At 44.6% G+C, this 27,583-nt stretch overlaps 1 protein-coding gene across 2 annotated transcripts; it reads right to left on the reverse strand.

Moving 5' to 3' along the window:
* Positions 1-1,202: 1,202 nt before the first annotated feature.
* On the reverse strand, positions 1,203-27,213 carry LOC115656426 (dimethylaniline monooxygenase [N-oxide-forming] 2-like). Of its 2 annotated transcripts, XM_030573138.1 has the most exons (10): positions 27,109-27,213; positions 25,278-25,532; positions 20,957-21,145; positions 17,965-18,127; positions 16,144-16,286; positions 15,161-15,360; positions 12,545-12,900; positions 10,346-10,418; positions 8,000-8,252; positions 1,203-1,240 (listed from the first exon to the last, which is right to left on the reverse strand). In XM_030573138.1, exons 2-10 carry the CDS (start codon positions 25,407-25,409, stop codon positions 1,238-1,240), a joined length of 1,512 nt encoding a protein of 503 aa, XP_030428998.1. In that variant the 5' UTR covers positions 25,410-25,532; positions 27,109-27,213; the 3' UTR covers positions 1,203-1,237. The 2 variants fall into 2 exon arrangements, with proteins under 2 accessions (XP_030428998.1, XP_030428996.1); XM_030573136.1 differs by lacking the exon at positions 1,203-1,240 and having other exon boundaries at positions 6,978-8,252.
* Positions 27,214-27,583: the final 370 nt, after the last annotated feature.

Genomic DNA, 27,583 nt, shown 5'->3' on the forward strand with positions numbered 1-27,583 from the left:
GTCAACACCCAAGAAATCTACACACACCACTACCTTGGAAAAACAATTCAAAATGAGATCACACAATTACTGGCAACAAAAGTCAAATAGAAGATTGTGGCAGATCTGAAGTCAGCAAGATATTACTCTGTTATTCTGGACTGCACACCTGACATCAACCATATGGAACAAATGACTTTAATGACATGTTTTGTAACAATAGCAGAACCTAGTGAAATTGTCCCTGCAATGGTGACTGTCAGAGAGCATTTCCTAGAATTTATTGACATTGATGATACTACAGGAGCTGGTATGTGCTTCTTAAAAAGCTGCAAGATATAAGAATTGCAGTAGCTGACATGAGAGGTCAGGGCTATGATCATAGTGCCAACATGAGAGGAAAGAACAGAGGAGTGCAGACACAGATCTGAGAATTAAACCCTCGAGTTTTTTTTGTCCCATACAGTTCTCATTCATTGAGCTTGGTGGTCATTGAAGCAGCATCAGCTTCTAGTGAGGTGCTGAATTTTTTAATGTAATTCAAAGCATCTATGTATTTTTCTCTGCATTAACTCATTGATGACAAATTTTGCAGCAACATCTGGGAACATCCTCTGACACTGAAACCACTGAGTGCCACATGATGGGAAAGTTGAGTAGCGGTGATAAAGTCTATCAAACACCAAACTGATAGATGAGGCCATAGTTGCCATTATGGAGCATAATGCTATGACAGGAACAGTTCATGGGAGAACAGTGGCAGAGGGAAATGGAATCACCAGAAACATACATAACTTCAAATTTCTGTGTGGCTTAGTGTTGTGGCATGACATACTGTTTGAAATAAATGTAAGCAACAGGGGCGGCTCTAGGTATTTTGCTGCCCCAAGCACGGCTCTCCTTCCTCTCACGCTCCTCAGAAAATACAGTCCAAAGTCTTCTAGAAGCTTTGGCTAGCATTCATGTCTTCATGTGTTTAAAATATACTCCATTTGCTCAATGACTAGAGTGCCCCCATGGCTTGCCACCCCAGGCACGTGCTTGGTGTGCTGGTGCCTAGAGCCGCCCCTGGTAAGCATGAGATTCCAAGGTGTTGACCGTGCTATATCTGGATCAGTGGAACAACTGGACAAAGCAAAGTCATACCTACAGTTTTACTGGTCGATGAGGGATTTCAAAATGTTCTGAAGAGTGCACAGAAGTTGGCAGAGGAACTTCACATTGAAGTGATTTTCCCACCCATTCAAGAATACAAGAGTTACTGAAAAAGATGACATTTTGATTATGAGGCACAGGATAATCCCATAAGAGACCCCAAACAACAATTCAAAGTTGAATTCTTTAACCAAGTGCTAGATTGAGCAATACAATCAGTTGAAGAACGTTTCATGCAGCTCAAGGAACACAGCAGTGTATTTGGGACTTTGTATGATATTCCAAAATTCCTCACTATATCTGAAGACCTACACCAGCAATTCAGGGCACTAGACACAGTGTTGACACATGATGACATGCGCAATATTGATGCGAGTGATTTAGGTGATGAACTGAAAGCCCTTTCAAGATACATTTCAGCAGGATCAACTCCAAAGGCTATTTTGGAATATATGTGTACAACTAAGGTGACCACTCTCATTCCAAATGCTTTTGTTGCTCAGTGCATACTTCTAACACTTCCTGTAACAGTTTCCAATGGTGCATGCAGCTAGAGGGATAGCTCAGTGGATTGAGCATTGGCTTGCTAAACCTAGAGTTGAGAATTGAGTCCTTGAGGGGGCCATTTAGGGAACTGGGGTAAAAATCTGTCTGGGGATTGGTCCTGCTTTGAGCAGTAGATTGGACTAGATGACCTCTTAAGGTCCCTTCTAACCTTGATATTCTATAATTCTTCAAGCTGAAAGTTAATAAAAACATCTGTGCTCCACAACGACACAGGAGAGGCTGGTTGGCCTTGCAACCACCTCAATAGAGCATGAGCCGGCCCAGACTGTGGACCTTCAGGAAGCAGTTCAAATCTTTGCAACCAAGAAGGCACAGAAAGGACCACTTTGATTATTCAAACAGATAAAAATAGCAGTGTTTACTATGCAGACAAGAAAAGTTACATTTGCTGTTCAGACATTTGAAAGTTAAGTGTTACTTAAAATTTTCAAACAAGGCATTTTAAATTGTTAATTCTCCTTTATATTGGGGTAGGTAGCAGAGCAGTACCATGAGAGGAGTAGAACAGGAAGAAAGTAGAATTGAGACCTTTCAAAGTTTTGGCCCAAGTGAGGCGGTATGGGGGCATCATTTGAGCTCCCCACCTCAGGTGCCAAAATGTTGTGGGCCAGCCCTGGAAGCAGTGGTATGTTCCCCCTCTGGCTCCTACATGTCGGGGCAACCAGGGGGCTTTGCACGCTGCTCCGCCCCAAGTGCTGGCTCCGCAGCTCCCATTGGCTGGAAACCGTGGCCAATGGGAACTGCAGAGGCGAGGCCTGTGAATGGAGCAGAGCACAGAGCTGCCTGGCCACGCCTATGCATAGGAGGAGCTGGGGAGGAACATGTCAATGCTTCTGGGAGCTGCTTGAGGTAAGCACTACCTGGAGTCTGCACCCCTGATCCCCTCCTATGCCCCAGCTCTGATCCCCCTCCTGCCCTCAGAACCCCTCAATCCCAGCCCAGAGCACCTCCTGCACCCCAAATCCCTCATCTCCACACCCCCATCCTGGAGCCCCCTTCCACACCCTGAACCCCTTATTTCTGGCCTCATCCTGGAACCCACACCCCTAGTCCAGAGCCCATACTGCCTCCCACACCCTAACCCCCTGCCTCAGCCCAGAGCCCCCTCCCATAATCCAAACCCCTCAGCTCCAGCCCCCAGCCCAAAGCTTCCTCCTGCACCTGAAACCCCTCATCCCTGGCCCCACCCCATAGCCTGCACCCTCATCTGGAGCCCTCACACACCCCAACTCCCAGCCTGGAACCCCCTCCTGCACCCTGAACTCCTTATTTCTGGCCCCACCCCAGAGCTCACACCCCACATGGGGGTGGACAGCTTCCCCCTAAAGTTTCAAAAAGCAAAAGGCAAATCAAAACCTCATGCAAGTTTATTGTTTTAGAAAATCTCATGATTTTTAAGCCCTTCTCATGATTTTGAGCATCGGATTCACATTTTTTGAGCATGCAGGGCTGGCAATCCTGCAGACAGGAAGAATCCAAATCTGAGGCTAACAAGGAGCAAAAGTAAGAAGGGAATGTTCCAAAGAAGGAGGAAGAGGCAGAGAGATCACTGAAGGCAGAGAGGTGGCCTGTTCAGAACGGAGTGTGTAAAAGCTAGAAAAGGAAACTGTCAGGAAAACCATAGGGAAAGAGCCTATGTTAATGACACTCAGCACAGTATTTAGTCAGGGAGACTTGACACATTATTCTATTTCAAAATATCAACCAACCAAAAAAGTAAATTAAATTAAATTAATAAAACCTAACCCACACCATAAACCTCTGCCCTAAGCAGATTTTTTACCCAAGGGACTCCATGAAATCCACCAGGGACTTCCTTACTCTTATCAATTTTACATGGAAGGCACTCAGGCACTATGGTGATAGGTAGAGAGGCAGAGAGATGCTGAAAGGAAGGTTATAATATTTTCCCCCAAATTTAATAGTAAATGTTTCATGCAACCCTTATAATAAAGAACAACATGCTAGGTGGTCACAGGAATTCATTTTATTGCTTGTTATGTAGTATATCAGTACAAACCTGGCCGCTCACAAAGGGTCAAGTATACCACCTGATGGGCATTGGTATTAGCAGGAACAGTGTGTTAGAGAAGCAAGTTTTTGTTCCTAGAGTAAAGCTACCTTGATAAGAAGGCAGTATGTGTTTCCCTTCCACACCCTTCCCAAGTCTGTGCTTATTATTAATGCAATTAGTTAGTATCATGTGATCCTATAATAAAACCTTCTACTTTACTGCATAGTGTCAAGTGGCAGAGTGAAAGGCCTGATCTACCCACAAACTGGAAATGGCTTAACTAAACCAGTTTAGTGAAACCATTGCAACCCCCTTAGTGAACTTTAAGGGTGCCTAGTTTGGGTTAGCTTCAGCCTGTTAGCTTTTTCTAATCCATTTAAGCTGAACTGAACTAAGTCGCTTTTAAACCAAAATAAGAGGTTCCATACAGAAGCTAGTTCCCATTTTATTAAGTAAGTTTAAATTCACACCTTTAGTTAAATTTGGTGTAACTTGCAGGGGGGCTGGAACAATTTATATAGTGGGGGTGCTGAGACCCAGTGAACCAAACTGTAAACCCTGGATATAATGGAAACCATTCAAGCCAGAGCATGCAGCAGCTCCCCTTGTTCCAGTATCTATGGTAATTTGCTGCGTGGATAAGGGCAACATTACTGTAGAAACTGTAGTTCATAACTTCCTGATTTTGGCAGTTTTAAAATCTCAAATGTAGCACTAAGAGTTTTTACACTGAATTCCCTCAAACACTAAGAAAAAAAACCCACCATCAAATACTTTCCCATTTCATAGGCATCAGTCCCTTTCTGCCAGGGCCCAGAAGATGATAGGTAGAAGTTATGCAAGCATCATAGAAATTATATACCTATAATGTGTGGCACTTATGATGGTTTCAAACTTTTCCCTCCCTCTCCCTCTCCTAATCTAACAACTTTTCCAACACCTGTCTCCCTCCTTTCATCTACCATAAAAATAGCACAAAAAGCTACTGTCAAAGCCAATGAGCATTTTATTCTAGAACAGTGGTCTCCAAACTTTTTTGATCGTGCACTCCCATCAGTAAAAATTTTTTGAGCCGACCACCTCTACCATTTTTGCTGAATTAAAAAAAAAAAGCCACTTGGACTCCTGCCCGAACTGATGAAGCCAAAAAAAAACAAAACAGACTTCTCCTGCTGTGCACCCCCAAGGATCCTCTTGTGCACCCAACTTTGGAGACCTCTGTTCTAGAAGGTGGCTCTAAGCATGTCATAGTATAATTCCCAAATCTGGACCTTAGTGTCCAAAATATGGGTACTAGCATGAATTCACCTAAGCTTAATTACCAGCTTAGATCCTGTAATGCTGCCACCAATCAGGACTTAGAGTAGAGTGCCTGATAGACTCCGGTCTCCCCCAAAACCTTCCCTGGGGACCCCAAGACCCAAATTCCTTGAGTCTCACAACAAAGGGGAATAAACCATTTCCCTTCCCCCTCCTTTCTTCCTCCCAGCTCTTTCCTGTCCTGGGTACACTAGGAGATCACCGTGATTCAACTCCTTGAATCACCATACAGAGAGGAATGATACCTTCCCCCAGAGGCAATCCAGATTCAAGCTCCGTGAATCTAAAACAAAGGGATTCCACCCTTCCCCTCCCTTCTCCTTCCCTGTTAAGTACAGACTCAATTCCCCTGACCCTCAACAAGGGGAAAAAAAATCAGATAGGTCTTAAAAGCAAAAAACTTTTAATAAAAAGAAAGAAAAAAGTAAAAGGTCTATCTCTGCAATTTAGATGGTAAAAAGTTACAGGGTCTGTCAGCTTAAGAAATTGGAGGAACAGCCCCCTCCAATAGAAATACAATTTAAAATACTTCCAGCCAAACTACATAATTGCAAATAAAGGAAAACAAATAAAAAGACTATACCGCCTTTCTACATTTGTACTCACAAATTTGGAATAGAAGATTAGAGAGCTGCAGGTACGTGTGGTCACTCTCAGAAAGAACAAAGCAAAACCCAAAACTACAAACAAGGGCTTCCTTCCACAGAGATTTGAAAGTATCTGTTTTCCCGATTGGTCCTCTGGTCAGGTGTTTGGGTTCCTGTTTGTTAACCCTTTACAGTTAAGAGACATTAACCCGTAGCTATCTGTTTATGACAGCATATAATCATGAATAGTAGCTGTTTGGCAATCAATATTCTGTTAGCACTGTGGAGGTGTTATTGGCAGTACCATGAATATTACAAAAATGCACATACATCAACCATCAGGTGTAGGTATCAGTCAGTTTTAAAATTTGTGTATTTCTTTAAGACAAGGAAAACAATTGGGTCCCTTGATAAGCACTAACCACACATCTCACTTAAAACAAAGTACTTTCAATTACTAGAGTCTCTCCAAATGCACATTGGACTCACATGAACTTGTGTTTTATGTTCCTGTAATTAACCAAAACAAAAAACAAAAAAACCAAACCAAACTGACATTTCTCAAGCTTGCCAAAACATGTTTTCAGACTGAGTTGGGAGTTTGCCAAGTTTGAGCCTGAAAACAATTCATTAGGAGCAACCAAAAACAAATTTGTACTGAAAAAACCCTCTCATCTCAGTCTTGACTATAGCATCAGTAATGCAATACTAACAAAAATACAGCTTTTGCCATGGCTTTGGGCCAGATACTGTTTATCTCAACTGAGAATCTGGCCCCTTATTAACAGGCTAGTTGATGAGTGACTCAAGCGGTTGTATCTTTTCTCAGGAAACAAGAAGCAAGTTACCCAGCAGGCCCAAGTAACTGGCAACATTGCACATGAATCATGGAAAGGCCAGAATAGATTACAAGAGTTATCCCCACCCACCATGCATTTGGCAGGTTTGCTACCCTGTAATTCCCACGAATGGTTTGTCTAAGTGGATTGCAGCTGTCTATAGTGCCTCCTGTAACAGCTGCATGACAGCTACAACTCCCTGGGCTCCTTCCCCATGGCCTCCTCCAAACACCTTCTTTATCCTCACCACAGGACCTTCCTCCTGGTGTGTGATAATACTTGTACTCCTTAGTCCTCCAGCAGTCACACCCACCCATGCTCCCTCCCTCCCTCTCTCAGCTTGCTCGCCACACACACAGCACAAACTGAAGTGAACTCCTTTTTAAACCCAGGTGCCCTGATTAGCCTGCCTTGATTGGTTGCAGGTGTTCTAATCAGCCTGTCTGCCTTAATTGGTTCTAGCAGGTTTCTGATTACTCTAGTGCAGCCCCTGCTCTGGTCACTCAGGGAACAGAAAACTACTCATTCAGTGACCAGTATATTTGCCCTCTTCCAGACTCCTGTACCCCACTGCTCTGGGTCTGTCACAGTACAGTTAGAAACTTTAAAGGGTAGGCCTCACTTTCTTGCATTGCAGGGAGAAGGACACAGCACACTTTACAGATATTGATAGGGCCTGTCTGTAATTGCTGGCTTGCAAAAACTGGTCTGTGTTTCTGCCCCTACTGTCATTCCAGATCTTGCTTTCAAATATGAAATGAGGAGGTTTAGAGTAACAGAAACAGTCTCTCACACTAAGGCCTAGTCTACTCTCATCTTTTGTACTAGTATAACTATGTTGGGTAAGGGAGCAACTGTTTACTAAAATAGTTATACCAGTACAACCCCCAGTGTGGAGGCAGTTATAACAATATAGATTATTCCCCTTCCCATATATAGGAAGCAGCAACAGTGCCATAAAAGGTGTCTTATTCCATTAAAGTCATGTCAATGCTGAGGGTTGTATTGGTATAATTATATCAGTACAGTCAAAGGAGTACAACTTTTGTATATAGACAAGCCCTCAGCATTTAAACAGCTCAAATCAACAGATCAAAGTGAAGCTGCCTAAGGGATTTAGTAACACAACCGCATGTTAATTGAAATGGGAGCTGCGTGAGCAGAGTTTAGGCCCAGGAGGGACCACTCGACCATCTAATCTGACCTAAACCCGTAGCTTTGCTAGAGAGCTCCAATCAAATGGGCTGATTTTAAAAAGTGATGATGAGCACCCACAATGTTCGTTAGCGCCAGTCATCAGCTGCAGATGCTCAGCACCTCTCTGGATCAGACCCATGGACTGGAATATGGCAAGGAGGTTGTTATTTTTAAGGGAAAGATTTCTATAGAGGGCAGAGCGTCACTTCACATTATTGAGACCTGACATAGGACAGCGCTCAGGACTGCTGGAGACTAACAAAAACTGCAGCGAAGAGAGCAAGGAGACCAAAGATTTTAAGCAAATATGAAACCAGGGAATTGTTTGAAGAGTTGCGCACCACGCGTGTTCTTGTGGGTTTGATGATCCGTGCCTTTTGGGTCAGGATGGCATTTCTGGCTCCATCCCACTTCCCAGGGCCGGTCAAGCGGAACTGGAAGGGGCTGCAGGGGCCAAAGTAAATTGTCAGGGCCAGTTTGGGATCCTTCAGAAGCAGCGGAAGGATTCTGGGTCTCGCATCTGAGCCCTCGGCGAGCTCATCCAGATATTCAATGTGATCGGTTTGCAACGTCTGGCTGCGGCTGGTACCAAACCTTAGGAGAGAGCATAGAAAGAGATGCCCCACATCTGTCATAACTTTTCAGTGACTTGTATATATTGAATCTGATACTCCCGATTCATACAGTGCTAAAGGGATGTCATGTAGAGAACTGGTAAATAGCACGCTAACCTATTGCTAAAAAGAGAGAATGGAGAAAGACAGGGAAGCGGACAAGATATGGGAAGACTGAGAAATAATGGGATTCAGAGCCACAAGAAGCACCCCAGATAGACTTGTGGATAGCTGCGGCTCTCTGATGTAGCATCCAGTTAAAGCAAAGCTAGCTCGAGTGAAGCTGTGGCAGCATGGGCAGTTGCTCAGGGCAGCCCCCCCTGCCCATGACCCTGAGTACATATGTAAGCTGCCATGATTACATTGCTATTATTAACCAAGATCTGAGCTACCTCTGGTATGTCTACATGTGCTGCAGTCCCATCTCCACATTGCAATGCAGATATACCCTAAAACTGGCTGAATTGTAGTTGCCTCCATGCCAAAAAACTGTGGACCTGAATTTGCGGAGAACAAGGCACATTTACTGAACATTGGCATCTGCAGGTTACGAACGATTTGTGAAGAACCTGGCATGTTTGCATTACAAATAATATCCTACCTAGGGCATTTCTCATACCTTAGACAATCTTAATCCCTTTCAACTGCAGTTGACTCCCCATTATGGGCCCACAGGGACAGATTTTCAGAATTGTGTTCATACAAACCACCTACATGTAACAGGTCATTGGTATGTGGAATGGTGCTTTTCTGGCTGGAGTGGTGTACATTTTTTTGCAAGGATCACAGCCTCATAGTAGTCAGAGATGGAAAAGAGCTGTTCTACTCAGATCATCTTCTTACACTCCCCAAAACTCTATAATATGTAATCTAAGGCCAGATGGGACCATCGATCTGCTAGTCTGACCTCCTGTATATCTCAGGGCACTAACACCACCCAGCACCTACCACCCAACAACCAAAATTAGACCACAGTATTACAGCCCACAGGTGACTACTGGTGATTTCAGGTTAACATTAGAAAAATGGAAACCTTTTCAATTCAAAAGACAACCTGTGAAATATTTCAGGCTGGAATAAGCAGAACTTTATGTGAAGAATTATTGCTATGCATTCAGTGCTTGGACATGACAGCAATGAACACTACAGAGAAACTTTCAACTCCAATTTTTGCAACCTGCTGAGCCCTTAACTCTTGGCACCTGAACTATTAGATGCACAGATTAAGATTTCCAGAGGACCAGCATGTTTTATAAACTTCATATTTCTGCAGGACAAGGAAGCTAGTGAGCCTGGCCATCCTTTACTGTAGCTGCCTTCTCAATGAGGCCTCTCTCTGATCAACAAAATAAACTATGTGAAAGACCCTTGGGGATATTCGTATAGACTCTCTGATGAGGATTTGAAACTGACCAAAGGGCATGTGGTTTAAGGCTGATGAATATAATATCCAATGCCCACCAATCTGAAGGAGGATAAAACCCACTGCCACTCTTACACAGGAGTGAAAAGGGAGATGGAAGACACACCATAGGGAGGCTGGATCTAAAGACAGTGGTGGCGGAGTTCTTCTGGAAAGTGTTCTGAAAGGTGTCCTGGTTTCCTTTCAGAGCAAGCATGAGAATGGCATTTCATTGCCACAAAATAGCAGAAGGCATCCTTGGCTAGTTTGGAGTTATGTTCATCAGGGGCTACTAGGAATACTCAAGAGACTACACTGATATATGCGGTTGATGTGGTTCCATAATCCTTTTCCTGAGGGAGTGGAATTGTGCAAGCCTCATTAAAGTATTCAGTCTGGAGGGAATACACACACAGGTCTGGCAGCCAGAAAAGAAATGAGGGGAACCCAAATACTCAAGGCATTTGGAATATCTGCGAGCGAGCTAGTCATTGAACAGATGGTGTATATTTTAAACACATGAAGACATGAATGTCAGCCAAAGCTTCTAGAAGACTTTGGACTGTATTTTCTGAGGAGCGTGAGAGGAAGGAGAAATATTTCCTCTATATGTATAAACTGCTCCCATGATGAGTGGAGAATAGTACTATTAATTAGGTGGTGTTTCATACCACTCGATCCTCTTCTTTTTCCTCTTGACAATGTCAGTCATCATGGTGCTCTCACAGGGCAGCGCAGATAGCCCTAGAAAATTAAAGTGGCTGTTACTAATAAGCAACAAGAATTAGAGAGGGACCCCCAAGTTCAGAGCTGGATTTGGGAAGCTTCCTGCCCTGATCTGTTACATCAAGTAGTTTGCACGTTCCATTACAAATGCTTAAAAGTGTTGCTTTGTCAAGGCCTCTGCAGCAAAGGGGACTGAATTCTCCATCGTGCTGCTCCAGTTTTGCCATGGGGACTGTGACAAGACAAATTCATTTAATCTGCTCTTGCACCTGGCTCCAATTCAGCCTTGGCTCTGAGGTCCATCATCCAAGTTACTTAAACTCCTAACTTCCACTGACTTCAGTGGAATACCTTGCAGATCTGGGCCTCAGCGCTTTCACAAACACTCATTAAACCTTACAACAGAGAACTGTTAGGCAGGGAGATATTGTTACAAATAGCAAATCCTAGCTTATGGCTGGCTGAAATCAATCATGTGGCAAGTGCATTTTTCTAGTTGCTCTCCTTAGTGAGGAGTTTGGTTTAAACTATTAAACTCTCAGAAGGGGAAGAAAAGCTTTCCTTTACAACGTTAGTTTAAAAGAATAATACCTAAATTACAATACCCTGCCAGCAGCTTTTGTTTCTGTAGCAACATCAATGCTCATGATGCTTTACAGAGAAGCTCTTGCAAGTTTACAGAGAGCTGCACAATGAGATAGAATTCTAGTGTAGCTGTCTGAAAGATTGTTATGTGCATTCATAGCAACAATTACACTTATTGACTTTTCTTTTGGCTATTTTCAAGATTTGTTGTTCCTTAAGATAAGTTTTGACCCAAGAGGGTGACTAAGTCTTGATAATTTATTTCAAGAGGGAAAAAAATGTCTGAATATTATACAAATTTTACAGATGGATAAATGAGTTTAGGTCACTTGGCCAAGACCTTTGGGTAGTAACTAAGTTCCAGAGCTGGAAATAGAACCCAGGAGTCCTGGTTTCAACTTCTGTCCTTTAACTATTTGATAAACCACTAGATAACACTGCTGCCTAGAAAAATATCAGAGCTGTTCATTCTTAAGTGAAACCTACATTTAGAAAGATTAAACCTGATTTGGAAATGTCTGTCTGTTATGAACAGGAGTCAGAGATTGACCTGAGCACTTCAGGAGGTGAGAGCTTTAGTTTACCTTTTGTTCATTCTGATAGTCCAACTGCTTTGCGAGATTATCAGAGAAGTAAAAGATAGTTGGGGTTGGTCCTGCTTTGAGCAGGGGGTTGAACTAGATGAGCTCCTGAGGTCTCTTCTAACCCTAATCTTCTATGATTCTAAGTAAGATATCAGTGATGAAAGCAGTGGACACTAAATAGCTGCTTCAGAAGACCGCTCTGTAAGAAGTGTAGCCTTGTTCTTTTCCTGGGTAAATATGCTTTCAGCTGTATTTCTGTGGCAGGAGCAACCCAGGATCAAACCAGTTGCAGCTCACAGCTCTTGATTTCTCCTCCAGTCCCCAATTTTACATATTTATTGTAATGATCATATCCCATTGATATTCTCAGATCTCTTTTACTGATTCTTATTGGCTGCAGTGACATTCTTGGATAAGAATACTGACACCGCAGTTCCCTGCTTTCAGATCTCCGGCAGTAAGCTACATTCGAGATTAATACATGTTAAAGCTGATGGGACCATTGTGATCATGTTGTTAGACCTCCTGCATCACACAGGCCAGGGAGTTTCACCTTGTTATTCCTGTATTCAGCCCATAACTTGTGGTTGAGCTAGATTAGAGCAGTTAATTACCCTCACAGTTAAAAGAAAAATCAGAAATGGTCTGTGCAGACTGAGCATGCTAATGAGGGATATTAAGGAGTCAGTCCCATGAATAGGAGTCAACAAATGTGAAACTTTTGAATTTAGAACCTTTACCAGAATCGGCGTCCTTTGCCATTCTCTCCCTGTTCTGTATTTCCATGTATCATTCTTATCTAAATCAAGCATGTGAGCATCTTGCAGCAGGGATGATAAGCCAAATTGAACCCTGATGCAAAGGGCACTAGTATTGATTTCAATGGCAGTTGTGCCCACTTAAGGCTAAATCTGGTCAAATGTTTGGCGTGTTGGCAATTATTATGCATGTAACACAACATACCCGTCCACGTACCTTTAAAGACTCTTGTAGCCCAGCGAGCCTGTAGCTCTGCATTTGGCATGATGGGCCCAAGCGGCTGTATGAGGCCAATGACAGCCAGCGTTGGCTTCTCCAGAGTAGGGGGGAAGACTTGTTTGTACAGCGCGACCTCGTTGTTTTCCACTTTGATGACTGACTGCTCCAGGAAGGGGAACGAGAAGCTGTAGCCAGTGGCGAAGATGACAACATCCACGTTGTCCTCCATAGTCCCATCTTCAAAGATGGCAGCGGTTTCGGTGAACTCCTTCACAATGGGCTTCACCACCACGCTGCCACAGAGGATGCGGCTTGGAAGGTCATCATTGAACACTGGCTCTTTCATCAGGGCTCTGGAAGGAAACCAAATGGTGGAGGTGTCTGGTTTGCTGAGGCCATGCAAAAAGGGTGCAAAGTCCTTACATCCTACCTCCCCTAAATAACCTGGGAGCTGCCAGGACTGAGTGCCAAAGATCCCACAGCTAGTCAGCTGCAGCAAAGCTGTTATTAATTTCACTCTATCAGGCATACCTTGGAGAAGGGTAAGACTTGAAGGATTGGAATGAGCTGACAAAGTGCATATCGATAGAACTACAGACAAGAAGCATGAGGTAGAAATAGCATGTTAGGAATACCCATTTTACACCCTGTTATTCCTATTTTCATAGGTCAGCAGGGTCCGTAGTAATAGAGTGTCACTGAATCATACAGTCATTCCAGGTTCCACACATTGGGGCCAGGTCTTTCAATGCAGCTGTCATAAACATACAGCTAAGGGTAGCATAAAATCCCTTCTTTACCTGTAAGGGGTTAAGATATTTTAAATGTAATGAGCTGGGGCATGTGAAAGCCAACTGCCCCAAGATCCCAGACAGATTGCAGTTCATAACACCGGAATCACACCAGAGGTCCCCAGGCCCAGATTCCTCCCATATACCCTCAGAGCGAAGGGAAGCTGTGAGTGTGGGCGGGAAGAAGGTTATCGCATGGAGAGACACCGGGGCACAAGTGTCAGCTATCCACCAATCCTTAGTGACTCCAAATTCATCAACCCAGAGGCCCAAGCGGCAATTCAACCCTTCATGTCCAACTCTTAAACTTGCCTACAGCCAAGTTGCCTGTCTAGTACAAGGGCTGGTCAGGAATGTCACCTTTGGAAGTCTATGATGATACTGTCTGAGAGGGAAAGACACAGGTCAATCACTGAAAAGGAATGTTACACCATTGCGTATACTCTAGAAAAGCTACGCCCATATATTTGGGGAGGCATTTCCACCTGCAAACCGACCATGCTGCACTGAAGTAGCTTCATACTGTCAAGAAAAATAACAAAAAACTTCTTTGGTGGAGTTTAGCTCTCCAAGATTTTGATTTTGAAATACAGCACATTTCAGGATCTTCTAACAAAGTGGCTGATGCACTCTCCCGTGAAAGTTTCCCAGAATCAACTGGTTAAAATCATCTTTGACATGTGGAAAATATTGTTAGTTTTTATATAATCAGTAGTAGCTAGAGGTGCATGTGTCTTATTAATTCTGTTTTCTCGTAGAGCTCCAGGAAGAAATCACAGCCAGTGTAGACCAGGCTGTCCAACACCATCTGTGATTTGGGGGTCGTGTCATAAACTTACAACTAAGGGTAGCATAAAATCCCTCCTTTACCTGTAAGGGGTTAAGAAGCTCAAATAACTTGGCTGGCACCTGACAAAAAGGACCAATAAGGGAAGAAGATATGTTCAAATTTGTGGGGGAAGGTTTTGTTTGTGGTCTCTTTGTTGTTCTCTCTTGGACAGAGAGGGACCAGGGCAGGAAAAAAAACATCTCCTAAAACTCTACCTGAAATAAGCATTTAAGATTACAAAAATTGTAAGTAATGGCAAGGAAATTCATTAGATTATCTTTTGTTTTAGCTTGTGAATTTTCCCTACGCTAAGAGGTACTGTATATACTCGTTTGTAAGCTGAATATTTTTGGTAAAAAAGTGACGCATCAAAGAGCAGGGGTTGGCTTATAAATGGTTCTTCACCAAAATCTGATGATTTTAAACTCTATGGAATCTCCTCTCCCTCCTCCCTCGACATTTATTTTCCTGGGGAATGTACATGTTTTGATCTTGGACCCTTTCCTGGCATTTTAAGCAGAGATAGGCCCAACCCTTCACATCTGAATCCAGATTTCAATCCCAGTGTTTTGCGGGGGTTAAGATTGGAGGGTTAGTTTGGTCTACTGCAAGATTAAAAAAGAATTACACATGTGTGTGGATAACGAGAACATGCAAAAGTGTAAACCCTCATGCTTCAGGGCATAATCTGACCACTAAGTGATGGCGGTTAGGAAGAAACTTGCCCATGAGTGTCCATAATTGCCCACTACAAAATGTCTTGCACCTTCCCCTGAAGCATATGGTCCTGGCCAGTGTCAGAGACAGACTGAAGTAGAGGGACCTCAAGTCTGAGCTAGTCTGGTCAGTCCTATATTCAGTAAGAGTTTAGCCTGAGTAAAGAGTGAGTGAAGCATGAGTGAGGACAGAGTATGGCCTCATAATAATTACATGATTCAGATTACTTTTCCTCTCCAACTACTCACAGATCAGCTGCATGTTAAAAATGCATACCTGTTTTGAGGCACCAAGCCATAGTTTTCATGGTTAAACCATTGGTTCATCTTTTGTTCATACACCCGTTTCAAAAGGGGCCAAGGCAGTATACTTCTGATCAGATTGCTAAATCGGGTGTGAAATACAGTGTCCCAAGGGTAGCCGTCATCATAGACACGGCTCATTACCCATGAGCCTCCTCTGGTGCTGATGAACACCTACAGGGCAATATAGAATTCCACTTTAAGCAGTGACAGTCTTCCACAGCACGTGCATTATCTGCTTTGCAAACCTCAGCCTAGGTTTGTCTCCAGACATAGAACATCTTCTCCTGCTTGAGGCTACTGAGGTCAAAACAACAGAGAAACAACGTCTCAGAACAGAGTCGGGGCGGGGGGGGGGCTGGGAAAAAACACCCACTTGAGATTGCTTTTCATTGCTGTGGAGGCTGATTCTAGATGTACCAGTCTCAAAGGAAGGGTGATCTTGTGTAACTCAGGAGAGCTGGGTTTGGCTCCAGCCTCCCTTTGTGACCTTGGGGAAATTGCTTAACTTCTTCTTGCCTCAGTTTCCCACCTGTACAAGGGGGATAACTCCACTTCTTTTCTCCCACCCTTTGTCTGTCTTGTCTTTTTAAACTGTAGGCTGAGTGCAGGACCTTTTGCTGTGTGTATGTACCGGGCCTAGCACAATGGAACTTTGATTGCAGGTGGGACCACTAGGTCCTACTGAAATACATAGAATAAACAATCAAAATAATAGCAACCAATCTTTAGAGGCCTTTTTTCCTGCTCCAGAGAAGCAAAGATTTGGGCTTTAATGCCTGGGATGCTGCATATTCTAGGTGATCGCTGCTTTTAACAAGTCTCTGGGCCACAGTAAACTGATGTAGCATGTAATTTACTTACATGCCACATCAGCATATGTTATGGACATAGTAAATGGATGCCTGCCACTGTCCTCACCCCAAATCACAAGGGTAGCAAGCTAAGTCACACTACCCGTTTGGCTCTCTGACAGAGCTCCACGGCAATATCCGATGCAGAGTTCCCCATTCCAATCACCACGACTGTCTTCCCCTGAAATCCTTCGGGGCTCTTGTATTCCCGGCTGTGGAAATATTGGCCCTTGAACTTTTCGATACCTACAAGGAGAGAAGGAAGGATTGGAATCTCAGCGCAGAGATGGGTTTTAAACTGCTAATGCTCAGGTACGCGATTGTACCTGGGTCCTGGGTGGGCGGGGCTAACCCGCTTGTGCCGCCATGGTTTCACCGCTAGTGTTACTCAGTCTAGCTTTGATCAAGCTGGGGTACACATGCTGCAATCACACCTCCCGATTACAGTGTAGACATACCCTCAGCACCAGATTTGGAGCATCTTAAAATTCGGGGGCATTTGGCTGCAGGTTTTGTGGGGATGTCAATTGGTTTGGCCTCTTATGAATATAAAATTCAGATCCAAGTTTGTATTTCAACCCTCCTGCCTCCTCCCAGTGTTTAGAAACATTGGCTTGAGAAGACATCTAGATATGTTTTACTAGAAACAAAAATGAGGTTCAGTGGAGAGCAGTGCCTTTCATTCATGGACACATTGGGTGTAGCCCTCAGGTCCTCTTCCACCTGCTGTGTACTGCTCATGCAGTGAACAGGATGAATGTTGATTGAAAGGAGTGGAGATCCTCCCCGCTGCACACCGTTCTTTGGAGGTGTGGGAGGGATGTGCTGGGGCAGGGCACAACGCTGGGTGCAGGTGGCATAACATGGCAGCTCTGAAGCTGCTTTAAGTTACTCCAGGGGCTGTTATGTTCCTCATCTGGTCCAGAACTGGGAGAATGGAAAGGTGGGCCCCCACTCCTTAACTGCACTGAGTATACACTTGTTGCTGTAGAGGTTTGAGCCCTTTGTCTGCAATCATTTCTCACTCTCAGAGTTAACTGAGTGGGGATGCCAGCTGGCCTGTGCCAAGTGTTAAGAATGGAGCAAATATTTGAGCATGTCTGGTATGTTTGGCTAATCCACTCAAAGGCCTAGCTGCATTTTTGTGTCAAAGTTTGTGTTTGTGCCTGATGTATGTTTGTGCAAAACTTTGATCATGCCAACAATTTTGCTTCAGTACCAGGAAAAACCATTCCGCTAAAGTAGAAACTGAATCAACCTTGGTTCAAAACCAACTGACCCTAAACTTTACTTTTACCGGAAGAGCTGAAAATATTGGAGAGAGTGAGAATTTAAACATTGTGACTGAGATTTTTCAGGGCAAAAAGAAGAGAAGGAAGAAGAAAGCTAGCAGAGAAAAGAAGAATCAGCATGTTTAATATGGCAGTGAAGGTGCTATTATATATATAAAATACACAACAATATAGGAGAGACAATAGAATCAAACAGATAACAGCTTCTTGATTTGAGCTCTGCATTGTTCATGGCCAGGTATTTGTTGAATGTACAGAATTTCACAATGCTCTTGCTTTAAGTTAGTCTGGTTATGTCAGGAAAGCAAACAGCTGGGCCCTATCTAGCACACATTGAAGTGAATGGAAAGATATCCACTGGCTTCAGAGGACGTGGGATCCAGGTCCATCTGAAGTAATGATTTGGATAATCCAATAACTGTAATGGTTCCAAGGGACTAAAGCCTCAAGAGAGACAAGAAGGAATAATCAGATCTGGAGGAACTAATTAAACTGGTCATGCAGCGAGCCTTAGGCTCTCACTCCAATACAGGAATATAAACAATTGTCCCTAGCTGTTCCCGGTTTTTTCACCTTGTTAACCTGGACCCCAAATACACCCTGTAGGAGGGCTTTGCAAACACAGCTCTTACCAGGAAAAGACTGCATCGGGATAAAGGATTCTATATGGTGACCCATGCACACCATAACGGCATCAAACATGGTGGATTCTTGCTTCCCATCACTCTCGGTGACAACAATCCACTGGCCGGTGGTAGAGAAATCCTGGCATTTTCTTACACTGATGACTGTGGTCTGAAAGTAAACCCGAGAAAATACATAAGTGCTTTGGCCCAGCACCATGTGTTAGAGGTGATCTGTTGTGACTCACATACTCAGAGTAGCTCAGAAGCTAGGAATGAACTGGGCTCCACATTCAGGTTTGACTTAAAGCAGGAATGCCAACCATGTAATTTACAGGCCAGAAATGGGTACACTTAATCCAGCCTGCTTGACAGATCCAGACTTTCCAGAATGCAAGCTTTCATTTAACTGACAAGGGAGACTGTAGCCCTTCGGCTGCAAACATAAACTTCCAGCTGTGAATGGAACATAGTACTGCCATAGCCTGAAACAGCTCAGAGATGAGTGAATTGATCCAGTTCACCTTAACTGGGCATTAACTCTTACACCTTATGGTGACATTTTGGCTGTGTCTACACTAGGGTTTCATGCCAAAAGTTTCCCCGCATTGCTCCCTCTCCACTGGTGGTAGCAATGATGGCAACGCTAGGCTGATCAGGTTCTTGTTGCTGCTGTCTTTCATTACCTGTTGCCTAGCGGTGCTCAGAGCAGATCTGGCTGACAGAGTGGTAAAAATGTCACCTGACACCAATATTTCATCACACTATATCTCCCACTGTTGCTACCAGCTTTTATTACCTGTTGCCTAGCATCGCTCAGAGCAGGTTTGGGTGACAGAGCTGTAAAAATGTTGCTACCACTCATGGCCGCCCAGAGGATTCAGGGGGCCTGGGACAAAGTAGGGGAGCTGTGGCACTTGTACTCACTCAGCAGTGGTCTGGGTCTTCGGCGGCATTTCGGTGGCAGGGGGCCCTTCAGTTGCTCCACATCTTTGGCAGCACTGAAGGGCCACCCGCCGCCGAAATGCCGCTGAAGACTCGGACTGCCACTGGGCCAGAGCTCCCGGGGCCTCTGCGGAGCCTGGGGCAAATTGCCCCACTTGCCTCCCACCTCTGGGCGGCCCTGCTACCACTAGTAGAGTTGAACTGCTCGTAGCAACAGTGAAAAATTCTGGCTAAAAGCCTGGTGTAGAAAAGAACTGAAAGGGGAAAGTGTTCAGGTAGCTTAGGTTGCAACTGTGCATCTTGTCTGCACACACAATTACTACCCCTGTGCATGCAAAATGGCCAACTGCATGTGCAAACACCAAAACAAAGTTCAGAAATAATCCTAGTGTTAGAAATACCATACATCATTTATTCCCACTCTGTGACGGTGAATGTGACAGTAACCAAAGTGAGGGCAACATTTTTCAAACTTCCCTTTAATTTTGGGTGTGTCAGAATGCAGGGCACCCATGTCTCCAAATGACTTGGATATCAGGTGCTTTGAATATCAGGCCCCAGAAATCATAACTGGAACATCCCCAGACGTGAAGCAAAATATGTGTACACGTTGGCATAAATGTTAGGTTACTTTATGAGGCCCACGGGATAATGTGCAAATTTGCCAAAAGATTGCACTCGTCACTGAGAGATCCTTTTTGGAGTGATCATAGAACATGGGTCCCAGTTCTGTAGACCCCACTGATGGATCTTGTGACCTCTTGCGGCAGAGGGCATGGGAGTTGCACAGGGTTTTGCAGGGATCCCCTGGGTCAGACATATGCATAATTATTCACTAAAGGGTGGCATACACTGTCTTTACCAACAGTCAGTAACGCACCGGTCAGAGTCATTATGAATAGGGCTGTCGATTAATTGCAGTTAACTCACGCAATTAACTCGCAGTGGATTAGGGGCTGGGCACTCCAGAGAGATGCTCGGAAGTTGGAGTACACCTATTGCTAGCCTGCGAGGAGGAGAGCACAGACCTAGAGGGCATTGCTTGTGTTGCCCATGGAGTCGTGGAGCTGATGCCCAGCGGGTACAGTCGGGGCTTGCTCATGCAAAGGGCAGACAGTAGCAAGGTGCCTCACAGCCCTTCGTATCCCTGGGGAGCAACACAGACCTAATTAATTGTGCAATTTGGCCCTTGTAATAAAATGAGTTGTATTCACCTGGTTTAAAGCAATTTAAGAAACGCAAAGAAAAATGATGCTTTGGTCTCTTTATCCTATTCACTAGCCTGATCTCTTCACACTGTTCCTTGTCCTGACATCCAATGCTTTTTGTGGGGTAGAAACAGGGGCTGGGACTGAATCTGTGAGAAAAAGGCCAGAATCCTGCAAGTGTCCCCTCTCACTATTGAGGGCCTGGTCAGAATTTTGGCCGATCATCTACCCTGTTGAATCTGAATCCGCTTAGCATCTAATCCATGCCCTAACTGCCCTTTTTCCCTATTGCCGCATTGTCCCTTTTCAGTCACCCTGTGCTGGTCTTATCTCTCTTCCATAATACTGATTCTGCTAGCCTTCCCCAGGTCCTCCACCCAGCAGAGAGTTAACCTGAAGCAGAGTATTATCAGAAAGCAATCTGTTCCCCAGTAGCCAGGTCAGCTATAGTTCTAGAGACAAAAGGTGCTGGAGATAATATTGTTTATTGGACCAACTTCTGTTGGTGAGACACACAAGCTTTTGAGCTTTTGCAGAGCTCTTCTTCAGAGTAAGCTCGAAAGCATGTCTCTCTCACCAGCCAAAGTTGGTTCACTAGAAATATTACCTCCCCAAACTTATTTTGCATATATCCTGGGACCAATATGGCTACAACAACAATGCATACAGCTGTAGTTCTACAAACACATGCAGAATCGGTAGGTTACGTTATGTAACAAGCCATTCTGAATTTGTGCTTGCTCGTTTTCCTTAACCTAAAAGACAAGTTATACTGCCTGTAAGTAGGGGACTGGCTTTTGTGTATAGAAAATAAATAAGTAGCAGGACCCTATTTTAATGGGACATACCTTGAACTTGATGTATTTCAGAAGATCAAAGTGCTTTGCGTACAGTTTCAAATATTCCAGGAATCTGGTGTTGTGCAGGAAGTTTGGAAAGTGTTCAGGCATCGGAAAGTCACTGAAGCATGACATCTCCTTGGAGGAATTGGTGAATACAGATTGGTAGATACTGGCTCTGCCTTCCTCTACCTTTTCCTAGAAAACATCAGACAAACAAATGTGTATTTTGAAATGTTACTAGATAGTGCAAATCTGCAGTTTTCTGTGTTGCTGTGTGGTGCTCAATGAGTCTGAAGTCCGATGCATTGTGTGGGCTTTCACTTCTGTCTAAGCTTCCCAATGCAGAGCCAAAGTGATCTCTCTTGCCACAAGTTTTTCTTTGTAGCAAATGTTCTCCTTTGTGAGGATGGTCTTGTAGAGAAGAGTCTGTGCTGGAACTCAGGAGATGTGGATTGCAGACGCCCTATGACACTTTTGGAAGTCACTTAGGTCCAGATCCAATGGAAGTTAGGAGCCTAAATATCTTTGAGGATCTCTCTGAGCCTCTGTTTCCCATCTGCCAAATGGGGATAATGCCACTGCCTTTCTCCTGTGCTTTGTCTGTTGAGATTTTTAAGTTCTTTGCGGATGTCTCACTTGGTGTATGTACAGTACTAAGTTGGGGCATCTAGATGCTGCTGTGATACAAATTATAAGCTGCTGTTCTAGCAACTCTTATGACTTGTGAGTGGTCTTTGCATGCTTGGTTCATGGTGTTACTGAAGTTTGAACAGGTCACTATTTCATGGCCATCTAAGATCATTTACAGTCCACTCCCATGTTACAAGACTTTTGCAAGACTCATTTGTGTCCTAAAGACTTCTTCATCCTTTGGCAGACATACAGGAAAAGTAGTACTTACTTCAGCTCATCAGCACAGAATTGCATGCTTGCCCTAGTGTCCATAGACTATTTACACTGACACCATAATTCAGCTACATTTTTAACTGGGGGAATGGCAGTATGAGCTGTAATTTACCATTCACGGTTGCTGTCTAATGAGGTTATTCTTCTAGGGCAAAATTTCATCCCTGGCATTACATGGTAGAGACTTCCTGTCAAACACAGCATAGTGTACATATAATTCATATTTAAACAAATGCATCAAAACACTCCACAGCGTGCACAATTCTCTCCTTTGGGAGAGAGTGAGAGAAAGAATGAACCATACGTGACAGAGCTTAGTCATGTCACTTAATGCATGACTGGAAGGTGCTCAGGTATTTTGGTAATGAAGGTGGTAAGAACCTCTATAGAATGTCCATCAAGGCTACATTTGATCCTTTCTATAAAGTATAAAATTAAACTCTATACTTACAAACACACATTTGGCATGATTTTGTCTGTTCTTGCTGGGGTTTTAGAGGAATTGCTGTGCATGTACAGTGCTTGCAGTGTGGCTTCTAGCCATCACCAGTGCTGGGGCAATTTTTTCTTGGAGGGTAATTATTTAAAGATTGCCCAACACAGATCCCCTTTGCTTATACACAATCACTGAGACCCAGCTGAGAATTAACAGGCTACTGAGTTCCAGCAGCCGTAGGGTTGCCAGTTTTGGCTGGACATATTCCTGGAGGTTTCATCTTATGACATATTAGTCTTTAATTAAAAATGAATGTTTAATTTCTGGATACTCCAGGACAATCCTGGAACTTTGGCAACCACACCAGCAAGTCCAGATACATTGCAGCTGGATCACTCTGCTTACGTGACATGGAAAAGAAAATAAATCTGTCTTGGGTTGAAAAGAGGGGAGACTGCAACCAAGGTTCCTCTTTGTGTCAACTGGCAGAGGGCTCAGAGTGCAAAAGGATTTAGGGATCCCCAAACTTACCACACTGTGTGCTGCCCTCCACTCCAGAGCCATGGTTGGGAGCTGAGGCCAGGAGAGGGGCCATGGCTCCTGAGGGGGTACACGGACAGAGGGAAGGGGGGGCCCAAGGCTGGGGCTGGAGCCGTGGCCGGGAGCCACGGGCCATGGTCAGGGGGGCTGAGGGCCAGCTGGGGGCTGGGCTGGGGCAGGGGCTGAGGCTGACGGAGGGACTGGAAGTGGAGTCATGACTGCGACATGGTAGGGGCTGGCAGCTGGGGCGGCTGCTGGGTGCTGAACTGTGGCTGGGCTGGGAGTCAGGGGTTGGGGGTTGCTCCCTCTCCACCCACCCTGTGGCAGCTGGCCTGTGCCCCGCTGTGCCTCCCGAATGTTCCTTCACCCCCTTAGGGGGCTGCGCCACACAGTTTAGAGACCACTGCCATAGAGTGTCATGCAATATCTCTACCGAAAGCCTGTGTCACACTAGTCACCATGCCCACTGGGAGATGTATGTAACACTGTTTCTAGGCAGAAGCACAATGTAAAGTAAAACACAAGCCAAACATGAAAACTTACCATCTCCCCCAAACTTTTAGGTTTTCTTTAGACATTACAAAGACACAGAAAAATGGCACACACTTTTATCTGTCTTTGCCTTGACTACATAATATTCTCTCAACCTTTCCCCCCGACAAAGGTTTCACTAGGGGGTAAACAAGCCACATTAGCATAATTAACTCATGTTGGGGAGATAAACATTCGGCCAGCTCTGAAAGTGAACATAAAAACAGCCTTCAGTAATTCGTTCTGCATTCAGTTATGTTTAAAGGACAGAGGGAAATAAATGAACTCTCAGACAAAATTTAGGACAGGCCACATTTAGTTGTTGTATGCAGGTGAAATGCAATGGAGATACATGTGCTTACCCCAGGTCTGAATATAACACAATGTCATCTTGATCTCAGGGAAATACAGCATGAGCCAGTAAATTTACTTTTAGAATTGTTTGATTAAATGTAAAACCTACATTCAAGCACTATTACATTTCACGTGTGAACACACAAAATGTGGGAAAATGCAAGAGCTAAGGTGATTAAAAAGGAAGAAATGTTGAGTTTGGGTTCTTCATTTGTTGTTTTATGAAAAATGAATGAGACCGAAAAGGTTTTGATTACGGGGAAAAAAAAAAGTTTTTCTCCGGTGGGTTTTTTTACACTCTTGTCTAGTCTGAAAGACTCCTGGCAACAGGAGCGCTACTAAAATTACAACACAAATAGGCAAGAGAGAAAAATTGGGCAACTGGGAGGAAAATGAACTAAAAGTTCACTTAGAGTGTTTAAATCTTCGCTTTGTTTGTTTTGGCTAACACCTATTTATCTCCAGTATTTACTGGACACTTGGAAGGAAGAATGTCTTTGTTAAAGACTGAAAACCTCTTTCCATTAGAGCTCACAATACATCTCCAGCAAATGAACATAATTAAACTTTCTCCACCCCCTGTGAGTCCGCCTGTAAAACCAGGGCAGAGCAGACTTATCCTACCTAATATTTACACAGTCAAATAAAAAAAAAACAAAATCACCTTTATAAATAACAGCCCATTGCCCCCAGACTTTCAAGCCTGCCAGAAGCATCAAAAAGCAGCAAAAAAGAGGAGACATGTTTGTCACAAAATCTCTCTGCTAGTCACTTTCCAGGCTCCAGGGGCAAGTTCAGGAGCCAGGCTGCAATCGGTCGCTCCTGTCACAAAGGAGAACGGGGCTGTGCAGGGGGCAGCACAGAGAAGGTGTTAAAGAGTCTTGAAGTCTCAATGAGTTTCCCAGTGGTATGTCATAGATCACGTGTCACGTAACTACAGTTGCCAGCCATCCAGGATTGTCCGGGAGTCTCCAGGAATTTAAGATTAATCTTTAATTCAAGATTATGTCATGTGAGGACACCTCCAGGAATATGTCCAACCAAAACTGGAAACCCTACCTATAACGTGACTGTAACCGTGACCACAAGCAAACACAGCTGTGCAGCCCTGCCCTGTGCCATTAGCAATAAGAAGGCAGAGTTGTAGGAAAGAGATCTGTGTTATGCATGCTGAGAGGCCAGGGCTATGTACTGGGGCTCCAGAATGTGTGTGCAAGCAGCCTGGACCCGGCTTGCATTCCTGAATTCACACCAAACTATGTTCCTCCTCAAGTGTGACCCTTTTTCTCTAGTTCCACTGATCATCTGACATGTCCCAGTGCCATTGGCATGGAACAGCTTCTGTGAGCTCCCAGACACCAGAAGGAGTCTGCTTCAGGGCTACTCCTCCCTCCTCGCTTCAGAATTTTTCCACCCACTGTTTCCCTTCTTTGCTTCCCTCTGTGCCTGGTATATTTTTGATATTAAAATACTCTCTTTAGGAAGGTCAGAACAGAGGAGGGTCCAGTGTACAAAAACAGCCAGTGCACCAACTCCACAGGCAATGAACCCCCCACTTACTTTGAACCTCCAGAGCCCCCCGATGTCATCACTTCTCTCGAAGCAGGTAGGCTGCAGCCCCTCATCCAGGCAGCACTTGGTGGAGGTCAGTCCACTCACGCCAGAGCCGATCACAGCAACTCTCTTGGCCATGGTGTGCCGGTGTCTGGGAGGATCACGCAGTCTGGTCAGTGCAAGGAATCACCAGGGAATGGGGTCCTCGTGGCTTCAGCGGAATGGTTTAGGAATTCAAGTCAGTGGGTCCTCGACTCTGCTCTGTGGGAGGAGGATGAAATGGAGTCTTGAGTGTTCAGGTGAGTCCTGAGTATTGCCAGTGCTGCTGTGAGCTTCCCAACAGTGCCCTGCTCCTCAGTTGCCCCTTATAGTCCTTTCTGACTCCCCAAATGGGATAAAGGGAGCCATATGGTGGGGTAGGAAAGATGCTGAGAATGAACTAAGCTTTGTGGAGGGAGTATGTTAAATATTGGAGACTCCAGAGCACAAGCTCAGTGGAAGGAGAGGGGTAGAAGAGAAGGAGGCTCTGACTATGCTGGGGAGGTGGCCGTGAAGGGGTATGAGGTTAGGGCACAGTTAGGGGGACAGGATGAAGAGGATGGATGATTTGGGAGATCGGAGACATTTAGGGGACAGGAGATAACATATGGGAGCTGCAAGATAGGCACAGGGGATCTATAATAACTATACTGTGCACTCCCAGAATGCTCTCCACCCTCACAGTGCATCAGAAACATGAGTGACTGAACCCCCACAAGAATAATGTAAGGCTAGAAATGGGGAAGCTGAGGCACAGGCAGGCCCAATGAGTGGTCCAAGCTCAGAGCTCTGTGGCAGCACCAAGTGTGGAGCCCAGGTCTCGAGCTTCCTAGCCCTGTTCACCAGTGAGGGAGTTTGGGGAGAAGGGTAGGGAGAAGGAGGGGATTGAAAGCAGGATGCAGGGATGAGTGAGAGGCAAGGTGAAGGCTGGATTTATGGAGGAATTGGGAGGAAGACTGAAGAAGCGGTAGGGAAGGTCTGCAGAAGGTCAAGGAGACTTCAGGAAAGGGAGGGAAACAGAGAACAAACAGAGGATGAAAGAGGAGAGAAGACATGATGTGGGAGTGGAAATAAGAAAGTGAAGCGTGAGGACCAATCAAAACAGCTGTTTGAAAAGAAAGAAGAGTAGGAAAAAGATCAATGCAAGGGAAAAACGGCAGGATTCTACAGTAAACTGTGATCCAGGGAAAAGATACTGAAACGAGTGTAAGATCCAGCATACAAGGAAAGAAAGGGGCATGAAGGGAATGAAAAAATGAAGAGTAGCAGGAGTGAAACCAGAGGTGTCATTTGATTTCTATATTTTGGGGGCCAGCTCCAGCCAGGCCAACGGGGTCAGATGTGTGTGGGGAAATTCCACACCTGCCCAAGGCTTGTAGTCTGGGCGGCAGCATCCCTCCTGCCCTTCCTCCCCCAATCTACACTCTTTGCTGTGAAACCAGGAAAGACGTGGGGCAGTAAAGATAAATAGATTTGGAGAAAGTTTGCAAAAACCAACATACAAAAATTGTTTGAGCTATACCATATGTGTATTCCCCCCACTCCCCTATTCATAATCCCACCTGACTGCTCCCACCCCATTGGCTTGCCCCTTTATCCCCAAATACAACCATCATTATGTGCCCCCAAAACACAATGCTCATAGGTCTACCTACTGCAACTAGAGTCCCTCTCTGCCTTGGGTTAGAGAACTAGAGGCAGCAGCTCAGAAGGTAATTGTAGTTTGTAGCTAAGCCATGCTGTCTGAATCCCCTCCCCCCCGTTCCTCCTCCTCCTATTTTGTCTTTCCATGTCTTACCTCTTTTTCCCTTCCCTTGTGGAGCAGGCAAACTGCCTCTTCACAGGCTGCTGGGTAGGAAGATTAACACGCCCTAACAGAACAAGGGGCTTTATACTTGGGAGGAGCTAACCTTTCCCTTTCCCAGTGTTTATCTCACTGCTCAGACATGTGCCCTGTGGGTTTCTGGTAGAGACGACTCAAACAGTCACTGGGAGTTTGGACTCCAGAGGATCTGTCTTGTAAAGCCTGAATCAAAAGCAAACCAGAAGCCTGGAGGCAGGGTAAATGGGAGCATAGTTTGTCTACACTGGGAAATTGACTGGAATAATTTTTCCCCCATACACAAACCCTTAGAGGCCATTGGCAAGGTACTCTCATGACTCCTCTCAGCTCTGGGACCCTCATGGATAAATTTTTATTAATTTTAATACATTTAGAATTAAATTGAATAGATTAATAAAAAAGAGAACATTGGACTGGGATTCCACAAAGG

This window comes from Gopherus evgoodei, chromosome 8 (assembly GCF_007399415.2).
Source record: "Gopherus evgoodei ecotype Sinaloan lineage chromosome 8, rGopEvg1_v1.p, whole genome shotgun sequence".
In the NCBI taxonomy this organism is placed as follows: domain Eukaryota; kingdom Metazoa; phylum Chordata; order Testudines; family Testudinidae; genus Gopherus; species Gopherus evgoodei.